Here is a 20,024-nt window from a genome sequence, read left to right on the forward strand (position 1 = left end):
GTAAGTAAGACGACGTGACCGCGCACCGCCCATTTTATTCCGTCACTTCCTCTAAAACCGCACCGTGGCTACGCAGGTACGAGTACGACCTGGTGCTGAATTCGGACATCAACAGCAACCATCACCACCAGTGGTTCTACTTCGAGGTGAGCGGCATGCGCGTGGGAGCCACGTATCGCTTCAACATCATCAACTGTGAGAAGTCCAACAGTCAGTTCAACTACGGTGAGACCCTTTTTGTACAATACCATCACATGAAGTACTTTGCCTGTACTGTACACTCATGCTGACGTCTACTCTTATACTTTGTAGGTATGCAGGTGTTGATGTACTCCGTTCAGGAAGCCATCAGCGGGCGGCCTCGCTGGGTCAGGACAGGAGCGGACATCTGTTACTACAAGTAGGTCCAACACAAACTAGACCAGGGGTCTCAAACTCACGGCCCGCAGGCCAAATGCGGCCCGTGGGACACTAGTTTGAGGCCCCCGCCTTGATATTAAAATTTAATTTGTTTCATTTGTTTTTTTATTTGTTTATTTATTTTTCCATCTTATTTTGTGTCGAAAAATAAAAATTAACATTAAACATTTATTTAATAATTTAATAATAAATAAAAATTAATTTGTTTCATTTGTTTCACTTGTTTTATTTTTTGATTTGCTTATTTATTTTTCCATCTTATTTTGTGTCGAAAAATAACAATTAACATTAAACTTTTATTTAATAATGTATTAATAAATAAAAATTAATTTGTTAATTTATTTCACTTGTTTCATTTGTTTTTTGATTTGCTTATTTATTTTTCCGTCTTATTTTGTGTCGAAAAATAAAAAAATAACATTAAACATTTAATAATAAAAATTTATTTATAATGATTTATAATAATTTAATGTTTTATCAGCGCTTTTCCAAAGAACCAAAGCACTGAAAAAGTGGAGGGTATAGCAGAAGCATTGAAGACTATTATATTATATATATATATATATATATATGTATTTATTTATATAAATACATTATATTATATTATTTATATTATATATTATTTATATATGTATATATTAATAATTAATATAATTAATATTTATTAATGTTTATTAATATTTATTAATATTTATTAATATTTTATTATATTTGTATTTTTTTCCTGTTTTTACTATATATATATATATATATATATATATATATATATATATATATATATATATATATATATATATATATATATATATATATATATATATATATATATATATATATATATATATATTTAATAATAATAATAATTATATATATATATTTTTTTTTTAATTTTTTTTTTATTTTATTTATTTATTTATTTTTTTTAACCTGATGCGGCCCAGCTTCACCCAGACCTTAGCTCCAGTGGCCCCCAGGTAAATTGAGTTTGAGACCCCTGAACTAGACGGAAGCGCACTTCTATAAATGGGTAAAACACAGAAATTAAATTTTTTCCCCAGGAATCATTTTGCCAGAAGTTCCATTGCGACAGGCGGTCAGAAAGGGAAGTCCTACTACACCATGACCTTCAGCTCCAGCTTCAGCCATAAGGATGATGTCTGCTACTTTGCCTACCACTACCCGTACACCTACTCGTCTCTTAAGGTGCTTTTATCGACATCCCAGAATGCCTTCACACTGATACTAATAACCGTGATTCTACTTATTATCACAAACTACAGCATTAGTATCACCTAGGTTTGACTAACTGCAAACATTTGTTTATTATTTCACCTTATATTTTCAAAATATATATTTTTATTTTCTGGTTTAATAAATATATAAAAAATATATATATATATATAAAAATATATTAAATGCATCTTTCACATATTTATACCCTTTAAAAACTCAAAAATATACTAAAAAATATGAAATTAATAAAAATACTGTACAAAATAATATTTCATATTTTGAATATTTAAAAAATATACTTTCTATGTAATATGTTTTTAGAATAAAGCTAGGGTTGACTAACTGCAAACATTTGTTTATTATATCACTTTATATTTTCAAAATATAGATGTTGTTATTTTCTAGTTTAATAAATATATAAAATATGTTAAACAAAATTATTAAATGAATCTTTCACATATTTAAGGCCTTTAAAATGCTGATAAAAATATTTATTGTAGCTCAAAAATATAGAAAAAAATATTTAAATTAATAAAAAAAACAGTACAAAATAATATGTTATATTTTGACTTTTTAAAAATATACTTTTTATGTAATAAGTTTTTAGAATAAAGCTAGGGTTGACTAACTGCAAACATTTGTTTATTATTTTACCTTATATTTTTAGATGTATTTTTTTATTTTCTGGTTTAATAAATATATAAAATAAAACATATATTAAACAAAATTATGAAATGAATCTTTCATATATTTAAACCCTTTAAAATGCTGATACAAATATTTATTGGAGCTAAAAAATATAGAAAAAATATTTAAATTAATTTAAAAAAACAATACAAAATAATATTTTATATTTTGACTTTTTAAAAATATACTTTCTATGTAATAAGTTTTTAGAATAAAGCTAGGGTTGACTAACTGCAAACATTTGTTTATTATTTTACCTTATATTTTTAAAATATAGATGTATTTTTTTATTTTCTGGTTTAATAAATATATAAAATAAAAAATATATGAAACCAAATTATTAAATGCATCTTTCACATATTTATACCCTTTAAAATGCTGATAAAACTATTTATTGTAGCTCAAAAATATACTAAAAATATTTAAATTAATAAAAAAACAGTACAAAATAATATTTTATATTTTGACTTTTTAAAAATATACTTTCTATGTAATAAGTTTTTAGAATAAAGCTGGGGTTGACTAAGTGCAAACATTTGTTTATTATTTTACCTTATATTTTAAAAATATAAAGGTATTTTTTTATTTTCGGGTTTAATAAATATATAAAATAAAAAATATATTAAACCAAATTATTCAATGCATCTTTCACATATTTATACCCTTTAAAATGCTGATAAAAATATTTATTGGAGCTCAAAAATATACTAAAAATATTTAAATTAATAAAAAAACAGTACAAAATAATATTTTATATTTTGACTTTTTAAAAATATACTTTCTATGTAATAAGTTTTTAGAATAAAGCTGGGGTTGACTAAGTGCAAACATTTGTTTATTATTTTACCTTATATTTTAAAAATATAAAGGTATTTTTTTATTTTCGGGTTTAATAAATATATAAAATAAAAAATATATTAAACCAAATTATTCAATGCATCTTTCACATATTTATACCCTTTAAAATGCTGATAAAAATATTTATTGGAGCTCAAAAATATAGAAAAAAATAATAAAATTAATTTAAATTAATAACAAAAACAGTACAAAATAATATTTCATATTTTGACTTTTTAAAAAATATACTTATATTTTTAGAACAAAGCTGTGTTTGACTAACTACAAACAACATTAAAGAGAAAAGTAATGGGACAGGGGCAGACAGGGGTCCATTCCCGGCAGACGTGTAAAAGGGTTAGGGTTCGAGGCCCTTTAAAACCAACTAAAACCAACGGTCAAAAGAACATAAAACCACTTGAAATGACAAATATTTCGACATAAAAACAATATACACAATAGCAATATACACAATAACACATATGAACAAATCTTAAACTAAACAACACATTAAAGCATATACAAGGAAAGCGATGAAAATAGAGATATAGAATATAGAGATATAGATAGATATAGATAGATATAGATAAAGATATAGAGATAAGAAAAATAAATAACTCATTGACATAAAATTCACACAATTACTAAATCATAATAAATTCACTCATTTCACCTGATTCTCTCAAGTCAAAATTCAACTTTCTGGCACGTTTACATGATGGATTTTAATGAAATATTATATTATAATAAAATCATCACATATGATAACCTATAATTCCATCCCACCAACAACGTGGCACCAATGTGACATTTTTGTACCCGCATATTTGATGAAGATGCACCTGTCGAAGCTGGAGGCCATGAGGACTCCCGAGATCTACCTGAGACAGGACGTCCTGTGCGAGACGCTGGGGGGGAACAGCTGTCCGCTCCTCACCATCACCGCCATGCCGGAGTCCAACTCCAGTGATCATGTCTGCCAGTTTAGTGAGTGAAGCCCAAAAAACTCAACTAACATCAACATGAAAAAAAAAACGCATTTCCTCAAACAATAGCGAACAATAGCGGGGGGGTGCTGGAGCCGGTTTTGCTTGCTTTCTAGTGGTCTACGTTTTCAGGGACTGGGTTGTAGGTCTGGGTCCGCTGGGTGTTCACAACTGAGTGCATTCTTGTCTTTTATTATTCATATTTTTTATTTAAGTCCATTTTGAAGCAACAATTTTTGGGCTGGAGCTACACGCTGGTCATGTGGTTAGTGCGCAGACCTCACAGCTAGGAGACCCGGGTTCAATTCCACTCTCGGCCATCTCTGTGTGGAGTTTGCATGTTCTCCCCGGGTACTCCGGTTTCCTCCCACATTCCAAAAACATGCTAGGTTAATTGGTGACTCCAAATTGTCCATAGGTATGAATGTGAGTGTGAATGGTTGTTTGCTGGGATAGGCTCCAGCACCCATGTGACCCTCGTGAGGATTTTGCTTCACACCAAAATAATAATCCTACATTTTTTGACTCTGAGCATTTTTATGGTGTTCTATGCACAAATTTGGCTGCACGATGGTCAAGTGGTAAGTGCATAGACCTCACAGCTCGGAGACCCGAGTTCAATTCCACACTCGGCCATCTCTGTGTGGAGTTTGCATGTTTTCTGGGTTTGCTGGGTACTCCGGTTTCCTCCCACATTCCAAAAACATGCTAGGTTAATTAGCGACTCCAAATTGTCCATAGGTATGAATGTGAGTGTGAATGGTTGTTTGTCTATATGTGCCCTGTGATTGGCTGGCCACCAGTCCAGGGTGTACCCCGCCTCTCTCACCCGAAGACAGCTGGGATAGGCTCCAGCACCCCTCAGACTCGCATTTTTATGGTGTTCTATGCATAAATTTGGCGTCATTCATTCATTTTCTACCGCTTATCCTCATGAGGGTCGCGGGGATGCTGGAGCCTATCCCAGCTGTCTTCGGGCGAGACACGGGGTACACCCTGGACTGGTGGCCAGCCAATCACAGGGCACATATAGACAAACAACCATTCACACTCACATTCATACCTATGGACAATTTGGAGTCGCTAATTAACCTAGCATGTTTTTGGAATGTGGGAAGAAACCGGAATACCCGGAGAAAACCCACACAGGGAGAACATGCAAACTCCACACAGAGATACCCGAGGGTGGAATTGAACCCTGGTCTCCTAGCTGTGAGGTCTGCACGCTAACCACTTGACCGTTGTGCCGCCCACAATAAAAACAGTCATTGCAATTAAATAAAACTAAATCTAAACAAAAATGATCTGAGATGTAATGGAATACAACCCTTATTAAAATTATTGTAGCCAACCAGAACAACAAAAAATATTCCAATTTACAATTCCAGAATAAATCAACCAACTAGTAATAGTCTAAAAATAATTAGTCTAATTTTTCATAATGCAATTATGTTTTTTGGAGCGATAAAATGGACGTAAAAATTGCAATGGTTTTGATAATATTCTAACGCTTGTGATGTTCTTGTTGGGTTCTCCCTCCAGGAAATCGTCCTTTGATCTTCCTGTCGGCCCGAGTGCACCCGGGAGAAACCAACGCCAGCTGGGTGATGAAGGGCACGCTGGAGTTCCTGATGAGCGCCAGCCCGCTAGCGGCCAGCCTGAGAGAAGCCTACATCTTCAAGATAGTCCCCATGCTCAACCCCGACGGAGTCGTCAACGGAAAGTGAGCGCGGAGATGACGTGGCGAGATCGACGAGAGCGACGACGTCACACATGTTTCTTCTCTCGTCTGTCCAGTCATCGCTGTTCTCTGAGCGGGGAAGACTTGAACCGCCAATGGCAGAACCCCAACGCCGAGCTCCACCCAACCATCTACCACACCAAGAGCCTGCTGCAGTACCTCGCACACACGCAAAGAGCACCGCTGGTAGACACCCCCACGCCCCCCTAACCGCCCACCCCCAATTAGCATCTTATTTAGGGTTTTCTTGCACGTTTCAGGTGTTCTGCGACTACCACGGCCATTCCAGAAAGAAGAACGTCTTCATGTACGGCTGCAGTCTAAAGGAAACAATCTGGCAATCTAGCATCAGCGCAGCATCCAGTGAATTGCACGAGGACCTGGGATACAGGGTGAGCACGGATTGCCGATATCTCAACTCTCATTTTCTGATACGGATATCAATCCATGCCGATATATATGTCACATGACATATCTCCTGTAGTGGAATGAACACATATGTGTTGGATACAGCATATTTATATGTACTTTTCCAAAAAAAAAAAAAAAAATTCCGATAGTGATATCAACCGATATTGCATTTTTATGCTGATATCAGGCCGATGATAATCAGTACCGATAATTAGCCTCAACATCCCTAGTTATCATCCCACTCATGTTCTCTATTATTATAATAATATTTTTATACTTTTTTTTTTCCAAAACATTTGTTTATTATTTTACCCTATATTTTCAAAAATATAGATGTCATTTTTTTCTGGTTTAATAAATATATAAAATAAAAAAATATATTAAACCAAATTAATACATGAATCTTTCACATATTTAAACCCTTTGAAATCTAGAAAAAATATTTAAATTAATTCAAATTAAAATGATTTTTTTTAAATATACTTTCTATGTAATAAGTTTAGTATTAAATTAATCTTTCACATATTTAAACCTTTTATAATGCTGATAAAAATATTTATTGTAATTAATAAAAACACTATACAAAGACTTTTTAAAAATATACCTTCTATGTAATATGTTTTTAGAATAAAGCTAGGTTTGACTAACTGCAAACACTTGTTTATTATTTTTACCTTATATTTTCAAAATATATTTTTTTATTTTCTGTTTTAATAAATACATAAAATAATTGTTTGTTTTATTTTAAAGCTACTTTTGACGAACTGCAAACATTTGTTTATTATTTTACCTTATATTTTCAAAATATAGATGTCATTTTTTTTCTGGTTTAATAAATATATAATAAAAAATATATTAAACAAAATTATCAAATGAATCTTTCACATATTTAAACCCTTTAAAATGCTGATAAAAAATATTTATTGTAGCTCAGAAATATACTAAACTATATTTAAATTAATAAAAAACAGTACAAAATAATATTTCATATTTTGACTTTTAAAAAATATACTTTCTATGTAATAAGTTTTTAGAATAAAGCTAGGTTTGACTAACCGTAAACATTTGTTTATTATTTTACCTTATATTTTCAAAATATAGATGTATTTTTTTTATTTTCTGGATTAATAAATATATAAAATAGAAAATATATTAAACAAAATTATTAAATGAATCTTTCAAATATTTAAACCCTTTAAAATGCTGATAAAAATATTTATTGTAGCTCAAAAATATAGAAACAATATTTAATGAAAAAACAGTACAAAATAATGTTTCATATTTTGACTTTTTAAAAATAATATTTCATATTTTGACTTTTTAAAAATAATATTTCATATTTTGACTTTTTAAAAATATACTTTCTATAAAAACCTTTTGCATTGAGCTCCACAGCATGATACTTTAACATCAGATGATATGGAAATACCTGTGTTTTGTAGGCGCTTCCAAAGATCCTCTCCCAGATCGCTCCGGCCTTCAGCATGGCCAGCTGCAGCTTTGTGGTGGAACGCTCCAAAGAGTCGACGGCCCGCGTGGTTGTGTGGCGGGAAATCGGAGTCCAGCGCAGCTACACCATGGAGAGCACCGTCTGTGGATGTGACCAGGGAAAATATAAGGTCATGTCATATACGGCGTCCATGTTTAATGATGTTTAACACGTTGTATAACACCATTAGAGATTGAACAGTGACAGAGCTTGTCCACCAGGTGGTGCTGTTTTCCAATATTGAGCTCTTTTTTGTTTGGACTCCAATGCAGACAGAGGAAGTGTTGTGAGGCAGTTTTTGACATTCAAAAGCTTTGCCCTCCCGTTTTTTGTGCATGAAAGCGTTTGTCCAGATGTGCAGGAACACACGAATCTCTTCCAAGTTAAGGACTTCCTGCAAGGGAGCGAACAAAAAGCTCTTTTTGTGACCGTGTGACCAGTTTCTACTCCTCGGAGACTTGAAGGGTTCATGCACGTGTCTGCACTTCCTGTAAAAGGAGATACATATGATCATGTACTGATATCACAGTGTTATTGCTGGACATCCTCACGCCGGTTCTAATTCAACGAACACGTGAACGCATCATTTCATGTTGTCCTGCAGGGTTTTCAGATTGGCACCAGGGAGCTGGAGGAGATGGGGGCCCAGTTCTGCGTGGCCCTGCTGAGGCTGAAGAGAATGACGGGCCTCCATAACCACCAACATCTGCTGGACCTGGAGAGCGACCTCATCGGGACGCAGCCCAAAGTGGTCAGGTGAGAAACGGGACCCGATTCATGAAACGCACCTTTATATCCAGATCTGCACCAACCTTTAGTCAAATAAAATAAAAAATAAAATAAAAAATATATTAAACAAAATTATTAAATGAGTCTTTCAGGATTTCTGGATTAATAAATAATAATAATGTAATATAAAATAAAAAAATATGTTAAACAAAATTATTACATGAATCTTTCACATATTTAAACCCTTTAAAATGCTGATAAAAATATTTTTTGTAGTTTAAAAATATAGTAAAAAATATTTAAATTATTAAAAACTGTGCAAAATAATATTTTTGAGCGTTTTCTGAATAAAAAAATATTAATAATGTAATATAAAATAAAAAATATATTAAACAAAATTATTACATGAATCTTTCACATTTTTAAACACTTTAAAATGCTGATAAAAATACCGTAAAAAATATTTAAATGAATAAAAACTGTACAAAATAATATTTTGGAGCGTTTTCTGGATTAATAAATAATAATAATGTAATATAAAATAAAAAATATATGAAACAAAATTATTACATTAATCTTTCACATATTTAAACCCTTTAAAATGCTGATAAAAATATTTTTTGTAGTTTAAAAATATAGTAAAAAATATTTAAATTAATAAAAACTGTGCAAAATAATATTTTTGAGCGTTTTCTGAATAAAAAATATTAATAATGTAATATAAAATAAAAAATATATTAAACAAAATTATTACATGAATCTTTTTTCTGGATTTTTTCTGGATTAATAAATATAGAAAATAAAAAATATATTAAACAAAATTATTAAATGAATCTTTCACATATTTAAACCCTTTAAATGCTGATAAAAATATTTTTGTAGCTCAGAGCAGAGGCCACCGTTAGCCACTCCAACTGGTGCTTGCGGTTCCTTTCCCAGTAACATGAAATGACTAACGGTTAGCAAGAAGCCGCTTGTTTATTTATTCATTTGGATGTTGTCTGTTAAGATGGCGAATTGCTTTTTATTCTCCAAACCACTTAACGCTCCCCCGCACTCTGACTGGTATCGATAGGCGGTAAAATGCTGATAAAAATATTTTTTGTAGCTCAAAAATATACAAAAAATATTTAAATTCATAAAAAACTGTACAAAATAGTATTTTGTAGCATTTTCTGGATGAATAAATATATAAAATAAAAATACATTAAACAGAATTATTAAATGAATCTTTAACATATCTAAACCCTTTAAAATGCTGATAAAGATATTTTTTGTAGCTCAAAAATATACAAAAAATATTTAAATTCATAAAAAACTGTACAAAATAGTATTTTGTAGCATTTTCTGGATGAATAAATATATAAAATGAAAATATATTAAACAGAATTATAAAATGAATCTTTAACATATCTAAACCCTTTAAAATGCTGATAAAGATATTTTTTGTAGCTCAAAAATATACAAACAAATATTTACATTCATAAAAAACTGTACAAAATAATATTTTGGAGCGTGTTCTGGATTAATAAATATATAAAATAGAAAATAAAACAAAATTATTAAATGAATTTTATTTTCAAAATATAGATGATTTTTTTTTAATTTTCTGGGTTATAAATCTATAAAATAAAAAATATATTAAACAAAATTATTAAATGAATTTTTTGTAGCTCAAAAATATACTAAAAAATATTTAAATTCATAAAAAACTGTACAAAATAATATTTTTGAGCGTTTTCAGGATTAATAAATATATAAAATAGAAAATAAAACAAAATTATTAAATTATTTTTTTTCACAAATATAGATGGAATTTTTTTATTTTCTGGATTAATAAATGTATAAAATAAAAAATATACTAAACAAAATTATTAAATGAATTTTTTTGTAGCTCAAAAATATACTAAAAAATATTTAAATTCATAAAAAACTGTACAAAATAATATTTTGGAGCGTTTTCTGGATGAATAAATATATAAAATAAAAAATATATAAACAAAATTATTAAATGAATCTTTAACATTTAAACCCTTTAAAATGCTGATAAAAATATTTTTTGTAGCTCAAAAATATACAAAAAAATATTTAAATTCATAAAAAACTACAAAATAATATTTTGGAGCGTTTTCTGGATTAATAAATATATAAAATAAAAGATATATTAAACAAAATTATTAAATGAATCTTTCACATATCTAAACCCTTTAAAATGCTGATAAAAATATTTTTTGTAGCTCAAAAATATACAAAAAATATTTAAATTCATAAAAAACTGTACAAAATAGTATTTTGTAGCATTTTCTGGATGAATAAATATATAAAATAAAAATATATTAAACGGAATTATTAAATGAATCTTTAACATATTTAAACCCTTTAAAATGCTGATAAAAATATTTTTGTAGCTCAAAAATATACTAAAAAATATTTAAATTCATAAAAAACTGTACAAAATAATATTTTGGAGCGTTTTCTGGACTAATAAATATATAAAATAAAAATATATTAAACAAAATTATTACATGAATCTTTAACATATCTAAACCCTTTAAAATGCTGATTAAGATATTTTTTGTAGCTCAAAAATATACAAACAAATATTTACATTCATAAAAAAACTGTACAAAATAATATTTTGGAGCGTTTTCTGGATTAATAAATATATAAAATAGAAAATAAAACAAAATTATTAAATGAATTTTATTTTCAAAATATAGATGGATTTTTTTTATTTTCTGGATTAATAAATATATAAAATAAAAAATATATTAAACAAAATTATTAAATGAATTTTTTGTAGCTCAAAAATATACTAAAAATATATTTAAATTCATAAAAAACTGTACAAAATAATATTTTGGAGCTTTTCTGGATTAATAAATATATAAAATAAAAAAATAAAACTAAATTACTAAATTTATTTTATTTTCAAAATATAGATGATTTTTTTTTATTTTCTGGATGAATAAATATATAAAATAAAAAATATATTAAACAAAATTATTAAATGAATTTTTTGTAGCTCAAAAATATACTAAAAAAATATTTAAATTCATAAAAAACTGTACAAAATAATATTTTGGAGCGTTTTCTGGATGAATAAATATATAAAATAAAAAATATATTGAACAAAATTATTAAATTAATTTTTGTAGCTCATAAATATACTACAAAATATTTAAATTCATAAAAAACTGTACAAAATAATATTTTTAGCGATTTCTGGATTAATAAATATATAAAATAAAAAATATATTAAACAAAATTATTAAATGGATTTTTTGTAGCTCAAAAATATACTAAAAAATATTTAAATTCATAAATAACTGTACAAAATAATATTTTTTAGCGTTTTCTGGATGAATAAATATATAAAATAAGAAGCCGCTTGTTTATTTATTCATTTGGATGTTGTCTGTTAAGACGGCGAATTGCTTTTTATTCTCCAAACCACTTAACGCTACCCCGCACTCTGACTGGTATCGATAGGCGGTCATTCATCATTGATGTCTTTGATCATTAAGGGACTTGAAAATGTTCTATCTGGTCCTCCTCTGAGATTGGATGCTCTCAAGCAGGCCGTCTTATGCTAGCACTTAGCATTTAATAGGTCATCATTGCAATGATATCGTGGCCATCGGGAGCGTCTGCCAGTATGTAAAAGGCTAGCTAGTGTGTAGATGTAAATGATGTGTTGCACACTAAAAGGGTGTTCGGAAAAAGAGATATCGAAACCCAAAGAAAAGGACATTTCCTGCTGTCATTATCCGTTCGGGCGCAGCATCAGCATCATCATTACACGCACTGACGCGCCATTTCTGGGTCCCGCTTGCGAGAGCGATGCCCCCGCGATCGACTGTCTACCCCCCCTGGGGATCGCATTTCAGACCATTAACACCATTAGAAAGCCACTAAAGCCACTAAAAAAAAAAAAAAACTCAAAAGACGAAGCAAGCATTTCAACCATTAGGACAGTCATCGCTTTGCTTTGATGGCCGCCATCTTGTTGACTTTTTTTTATGGATAACATTCAAAAGTTGGTACAGCGTATTAAAATCATGTTTTGTTTGCCTCTTACAATTAGAGATGTCCGATTAATCGGTAACAGATAATGCACATTCTGGAAAATCTCAAGTTTTCTGTGTGGGTTATTGTATGGAGCTGCTCTATAGGAGACCACCACTCAATACAAAGGATCGAAAAATGAGCAAAATAGGTGCCCTTATATAAATATTTTGATTAGATTTGGTAGTTTTTTGAATACATTGTATTTAGAGATGTCCGATTAATCGGCATGCAATAATCATGAAAATTAATCTTTAAAAAATGTTGTATACAACTCATCGGTTGATATATCGGATATCAACCGATTTATATGTATATCGGATATCAACCGATGAGTTGTATACAATATTTTTTAGAAATGATTATATATGAATATAAATAATATAAAAAATATTATATTTCTTTAAAAAATGTTTGTATACAACTCATCGGTTGATATATCAGATTGATATATCAGATATCAACCGATGAGTTGTATACAATATTTTTTTAAGAAATATAATATTTTTTATATTATTTATATTAATATATAATCATTTTTTTTTAAATATATAACAATATTTTTTTAAAGAAATATAATATTTTTTATATTATTTATATTAATATATAATCATTAAAACATATATTGTATACAACTAATTGGTTTATATCCGATTTATATCAATCGATGAGTTGTATACAACATTTTAGAAAGAAGAAATATAATATTTTTGATATTATTTATATTAATATATAATCTTTTTTTTTTAATATTGTATACAACTCATCGGTTGATATCCGATATATCAATCAGTTGATATCCAATATATCAACCGATGAGTTGTATAAAATATTCTTTAAAGAAATATAATATTTTTCATATTATTTATATTAATATATAATCATTTTTTAAAAATATTGTATAAAACTCATCGGTTGATATCCGATATATCAACCGATGAGTTGTATACAACATTTTTTAAAGAAATATAATATTTTTTATATTATTTATTATATGATATATTATATTTATTTATTTATTATATAATATATATATATAATATTAATATATCATCTTTTTTCAATATTGTATACAACTCATCGGTTGATATCCGATATATCGATCGGTTGATAGCTGATATATCAATTGGTTGATAGCTGATATATCAATCGGTTGATAGCTGATATATCAGCCGATGAGTTGTATACAACATTTTTTAAAGAAATGTAATATTTTTGTTTTATTATTTCTATTAATAATTTTTTTTTATATTGTATACAACTCATCGGTTGATAGCCAATATATCAATCGGTTGATATCCGATATATCAACCGATGAGTTATATACAACATTTTTAAAAGAGATATAATATTTTTATATTATTTATATTAATATATAATCATTTAAAAAAATATATTGTATACAACTCATCAGTTGATATCCGATATATCAATCGGTTGATATCCGATAAATCAACCGATGAGTTGTATACAACATTTTTTAAAGAAATATAATATTTTTTATATAATTTATATGAATATATATATATGTATTTAAAAAACTACAAATCAAAATATTTATATAAGGGGATCTATTTTGCTCATTTTTCGATCCTTTGTATTGAGTGGTGGTCTCCTATAGAGCAGCTACACACAATAACCCACACAGAAAACATGAGATTTTCCAGAATCTGCACCTATTCCAGCTGGATTTCCTTGGATTTGTGCTCCCTGCCAAAACGGGGTGTTTTAATTTATTCCACGCATGCCCACTCCGCTGTGATAGGAATCACTTTGGTGGTGTGACCAAACTATGATCCATATAAGGAGTCCGCCCCTCTGTGACATCACAAAGGAACGGTTTTAACCACGCCTTTTCAAATTGAGCGTTTTGTAGAAATGTGCAAAAATCATTATATGAAACTTAACTGTTTAAAGTTAGCATTGTATGCTAGCTACTCAATAATTGCATTTGTAATATTTTTCCTCCTGAGGTCATATTTTGGGTGGCGAATAATCTTTACCGTGTTTTTGCGGCGCAGCAGCTGCCCCACCACCTACGTGATGGACGAGGATGAGCCCTCCTTCCTGGAAGCCGTCGACTACAGCGCCGAGAGCAACGACGAGGACGGCGAAGCTGACAACGAGGCCGGCGCCGGCAGCAGAGAAATCCCGGAGATTCCCGACTTGCGTCCGGAGCGTCCGTCGGACCCGGAGAGCGGTCACGGGGCCTGGAAATGCGGGCCTGTTGCCAGCCAGTGATTTTCAGTTGATTTTTTTTTTTTTTTACTTTATTTGTTTTAAGCTAAAGTTCAAACACCCCCCCACACCCCCCCAAAAAAGCCTCATATACTTCCTGGACCCCTTATCCCATATTTTTGCTTGTTTTGTCCCACATTTTTTCATATGCAGTAATCGTGGAGGGGGGGGTGGCATCGGAGGCTCACACCGACCTCCATTTTGGATCCAAAGCTATCTGAACCACCCCCAAACGTCTTGACAGACCGCCATTAAACTCACCCCCCCACTTGCCTTCTTGGTCTCACCCTGCACTTTAACTTTTTTTTTTTACTCTTCCAACAAGGAAGTGGGAGCGCTTGTTTTAGTGACCCGGTCGTCCCGTTTGGACGAACGACACCTGACCTCACGTACTCTTTGTCTCTTTTCTGCAACACCCCCCACTCCCTTCTTGAAGTGCAATGCACGATACCGTACAGTGGAACCTCTAGAGTCGTCTCTGTCACGTCTCATAAGTACGTAGTGTAGCGGCCATAGTTGCATGTTTTCCCTGTGTTTTCTCCGGGTACTCCGGTTTCCTCCCACATTCCAAAAACATGCTAGGTTAATTAGCGACTCCAAATTGTCCATAGGTATGAATGTGAGTGTGAATGGTTGTTTGTCTATATGTGCCCTGTGATTGGCTGGCCAGAAAATGAATGAATGAACTTAAATGATGTGTACTATCTTTACGTACAATTTAAACTTTCAGTTCATTTGCAGCAGTTCAGTCATACAAATGTATAAAATTGTGTCTTACTTATATTTTTGTTCACGAAACACAACAAAAAGGGACATACTTCACATACAGTTCAATAAAAGAGTAGTTGACTTCTTTTTACACTTGTATTTTAAAAGAAACCCACCATTTTAGATCATTTTGCCTGGCACACAGAATATTTTCTTCTGTGGCTATATAGAAAAGTTTTTTTTCTACCTTTTATTTGTTATTATTCTTTAGTAATCCGCAGTAGTAGAACATAGGTAAGTTTCAGGAAAATATCAGTTCCCAACTATAAAAGGGAGAAATTTAGCTTTTTGTGAAAAGCAGCTTATCAAAATATAAACGGATATAACACCAGGAAGGGCGGCACGGCGGTCTAGTGGTTAGCGCGCAGATCTCACAGCTAGGAGACCAGGGTTCAATTCCACCCTCGGCCATGTCTGTGTGGAGTTTGCATGTTCTCCCCGTGGGTTTTCTCCGGGTACTCCGGTTTCCTCCCACATTCCAAAAACATGCTAGGTTAATTAGCGACTCCAAATTGTCCATAGCTATAAATGTGAGTGTGAATGGTTGTTTGTCTATATGTGCCCTGTGATTGGCTGGCGACCAGCGACAGCAACCCTCATGAGGAAGCGGTAGAAAATGAATGAATGAATGAATGAATGAATAACACCAGGAACTGTTTATCTTCGTTAAAATTGCATAACCTTCTGCACGCTACACTCCTCCACGCTCTTCCACTTCCTGTGTGTTTTTACACTAATGCTAAGCTCTTATCAAGTGCAATTCTGCCATCTTGTGATCATTTTTATGGCTCAAAACGGCTCCAAAAGTGACATAGTTTAGTGCGTAATTGCGTCATCACCTCTTTGTAAGTATAAGGGATAATTTTGGGAGGGTTATAAACGCATATAAATACGTTTTTGAGCGTAGTCAGCATAGTCAGAGGTTCCACTGTACTTTGTTTACCTGGCTGAATCCAAAAAGGTGTTCATGAAACAACACAAATATTGAATGTTGAGACAAACATGGCGGTTGATGATGAGCAACACAAACAAAAAACAAGGTCACAAGGTCACGCCACAGGTCACTCCTAGCAGTCTCGCATCTATAATCAAATTTATAGTTCATTTTTTTGCACTTTTGAAAAAGGTCACGTTTTCACCTGTAGCGCCACCTCCAGCTCACGTTGCTGCACGTCTGCTGGAACCCAAGTTTGTACCTTTATACTCCACCGTGTACAGTATAGAGTATACTGTACATAGTACCTAGTGTATGTACTGTACTGTATGTGTGCTAGATACACCAGGCCCGACATGACATGGTGTTTTTTTATTTCATCCATCTATTTATATTTTGCATTTACCCTTCCCTCTTTTGCTTTTTATGTCCTAATTTATTGAATGTTATGTTTCTGGGATGCAATCTTTGTGTGTGTGTGTGTGTGTGTGTGTGCGTTGTGTACAACTTTTAAGTTATTCCATTATTCAAGCTGTGCTAATGTGTGTTCCCTTCTCTTCTATTTGATTACACCCCTCTCCATCTTAAAAAAAAAATCTTCTACTGGCTTTTTATTTCACTCAAAAGTGACCGTGTGTGTGTGTGTGAGAGAGAGAGAGAGCGAGAGAGAGAGAGAGAGAGAGACGGTAAAAAAAAAGTGGCGATTTATTATCAGTGTTTATGCAAAAGAATTGAAGCAAAAGTGACAAATAAAATGTGAAAGTGATCAACTTTCCCTCTTGACTTTTTTTTTAATGAAAAAATAAATATGTACAATATATACAAATAGAAATTAATTGATTCCAGACCTGTAAACTAGGATTCAATATTAATAAATGTAATATTTTTGTAGTTATGGCATAGAAAACCTGTTTATGGTTATCTAAATGTGATTTTTAAGAGCCCTTTAGACAGAAAATAACACCCCTATAGTCACATTCACATTTGTATTACCCAATATCGGAGAAAATAAGACATGTTAGTCATAAATAAGACGGACTCACATATTAGCAGTGGCTATTGTCTTATTAATGTATTAATGGCAGCTTTACACTCGTATTACCCACTATAGTAAATAAGCCATTTAATATATAAAACTCCTGTATGTGTGTGTCACAGTAAATGTGTTCCCTGGGGGACCTTAAGCCACGTAAGCCACTTTTCAGAAAAAAAAAACATCCCAACAGTAAAATATGGTGGAGGTTGTGTGATGGTCTGGGGCTGTTTTGCTGCTTCAGGACCTGGAAGACTTGCTGTGATAAACAAAAGCTGAACTTTTTGGATAATCTGGCATAAAAGTAAAGCCATTTTTCAAAAAAAAACATCCCAACAGTAAAATATGGTGGAGGTAGTGTGATGTTCTGGGGCTGTTTTACTGCTTCAGGACCTGGAAGACTTGATAAACAAAAGCTGAACTTTTTGGATAATCTGGCATAAAAGTAAAGCCACTTTTCAGGAAAAAAAAACATCCCAATAGTAAAATATGGTGGCGGTAGTGTGATGGTCTGGGGCTGTTTTGCTGCTTCAGGACCTGGAAGACTTGCTGTGATAAACAAAAGCTAACTTTTTGGATAATCTGGCATAAAAGTAAAGCCATTTTTCAAAAAAAAAACATCCCAACAGTAAAATATAGTGGAGGTAGTGTGATAGTCTGGGGCTGTTTTGCTTCTTCAGGACCTGGAAGACTTGCTATGATCAACAAAAGCTGAACTAGAGGGGACGTAACAAGGCAGAACCAAATGTCTACAAAAAAAAAGACTCTCTCATTAGCACAGCATCACTTCCTGGTCTTTCCGTCAGTCAAATCAGTTATGAAGTGTATTAAACAAAGCTGCTGCCCCCCCGCTCCAACCCCCCCACAACCATCAGGCATCTAATGAGCTGTTTTTGATGTCATCATGTAAAAGTGAAGGCTGGTCTTGGTGCAGCTCGCAGCCAATTAGAGCGCCATTGTCCCGTTCTAGAGTCCGACCTGGCTGCCTGTCAAGTTCTCTGGTGGTGGTCCTGCTGAGGGACACAATGGCTCCTGTGAGAAGCTACAAAGTCCACAAGGAAGAAAGCTGACAAACGCACACACTGACAAGCCTGGAATGTGTGTGTCTGTGTGTGTGTGTGTGTGTGTTTTGTGAGGGACATTTTTTCATCGCGGAGACATGTCCAAAGTTGCTTGATCTCATTGCAATTCACCATGAATAATCTAATAACAACACTCAGCCTCCATAGGGATTCATACAATATACATAATAAACCCATAATAATAATAATAAATACAATGATTACAATAGGACCTTGCACAGGCTGGGTCTTTTTGTATATATAGTTTATATATACATTTTGTTATTATATAAATATAGTTTTACAGTAAATATAGTTTTATTATTATTTGTTCAATAATATAATATATATATTATAGTACGATCTTTGTACTTGGGCACTAATTAAATATTTTATTATTGTTTTTTAAATAATATAATATACATAGTCATACAATAATAATAATAGTACTAATTATTACAATTATTCGTACAATATACATAATAGATAGATAGATAGATAGACTTCCTTTATTGTCATTGCACAAAATAAAAAGCCCTGATAAAAAATCTGTTAAATATAAATATAAAATTAATAACGAAATACTATTTTTTATTATATCAATATAGTTTTATAGTTAATATAGTTTTATTATTATTTGTTCAATAATATAATATATATAGTCATACAATAAAAATAATAGTAGTAATTATTACAATTTTTCACACAATATACATAATAAACCCATAATAATGATAATAATAATAATAATAAACACAATGGGCCCTAATAAAAAAATCTATTAAATATAAATATAAAATTAGTAATAACGAAATATTTTTTTATTATATATAGTTTTATAGTAAATATAGTTTTATTATTATTTATTCAATAATATAATATATATAGTCATACAATAAAAATAATAGTAGTAATTATTACAATTATTCATGCAATATACATAATAAACCCATAATAATAATAATAAACACAATGGGCCCTAATAAAAAAATCTATTAAATATAAATTAATAATAACGAAATATTTTTTTATTATATAAATATAGTTTTATAGTAAATATAGTTTTATTATTATTTATTCAATAATATAATATATATAGTCATACAATAAAAATAATAGTAGTAATTATTACAATTATTCATGCAATATACATAATAAACCCATAATAATAATAATAAACACAATGGGCCCTAATAAAAAAATCTATTAAATATAAATTAATAATAACGAAATATTTTTTTATTATATAAATATAGTTTTATAGTAAATATAGTTTTATTATTATTTATTCAATAATATAATATATATAGTCATACAAATAAAATAATAGTAGTAATTATTACAATTATTCATACAATATACATAATAAACCCATAATAATAATAATAA

At 30.6% G+C, this 20,024-nt stretch overlaps 1 protein-coding gene across 4 annotated transcripts in view; it reads left to right on the plus strand.

The window, feature by feature from the left end:
* Positions 1 to 17,055, plus strand: part of agtpbp1 (ATP/GTP binding carboxypeptidase 1) — a 40,843-nt gene extending 23,788 nt beyond the window's left edge. For 2 of the 4 annotated variants that reach the window (XM_058072105.1, XM_058072107.1), the window contains 10 exons: positions 77 to 225; positions 313 to 400; positions 1,479 to 1,623; positions 4,014 to 4,164; positions 5,706 to 5,886; positions 5,961 to 6,090; positions 6,165 to 6,296; positions 7,758 to 7,934; positions 8,409 to 8,560; positions 14,626 to 17,055. In XM_058072105.1, the coding sequence (XP_057928088.1) occupies positions 77 to 225; positions 313 to 400; positions 1,479 to 1,623; positions 4,014 to 4,164; positions 5,706 to 5,886; positions 5,961 to 6,090; positions 6,165 to 6,296; positions 7,758 to 7,934; positions 8,409 to 8,560; positions 14,626 to 14,842 (1,522 nt within the window). In that variant the 3' untranslated portion in view covers positions 14,843 to 17,055. Of the gene's footprint in view, positions 1 to 76; positions 226 to 312; positions 401 to 1,478; positions 1,624 to 4,013; positions 4,165 to 5,705; positions 5,887 to 5,960; positions 6,091 to 6,164; positions 6,297 to 7,757; positions 7,935 to 8,408; positions 8,561 to 14,622 lie in introns of all 4 variants that reach the window. The other 2 variants (XM_058072106.1, XM_058072104.1) reach the window with 1 other exon arrangement.
* The last annotated feature ends 2,969 nt before the right edge of the window (positions 17,056 to 20,024 follow it).

Source organism: Doryrhamphus excisus, chromosome 4, assembly GCF_030265055.1.
Source record: "Doryrhamphus excisus isolate RoL2022-K1 chromosome 4, RoL_Dexc_1.0, whole genome shotgun sequence".
Classification (NCBI taxonomy): domain Eukaryota; kingdom Metazoa; phylum Chordata; class Actinopteri; order Syngnathiformes; family Syngnathidae; genus Doryrhamphus; species Doryrhamphus excisus.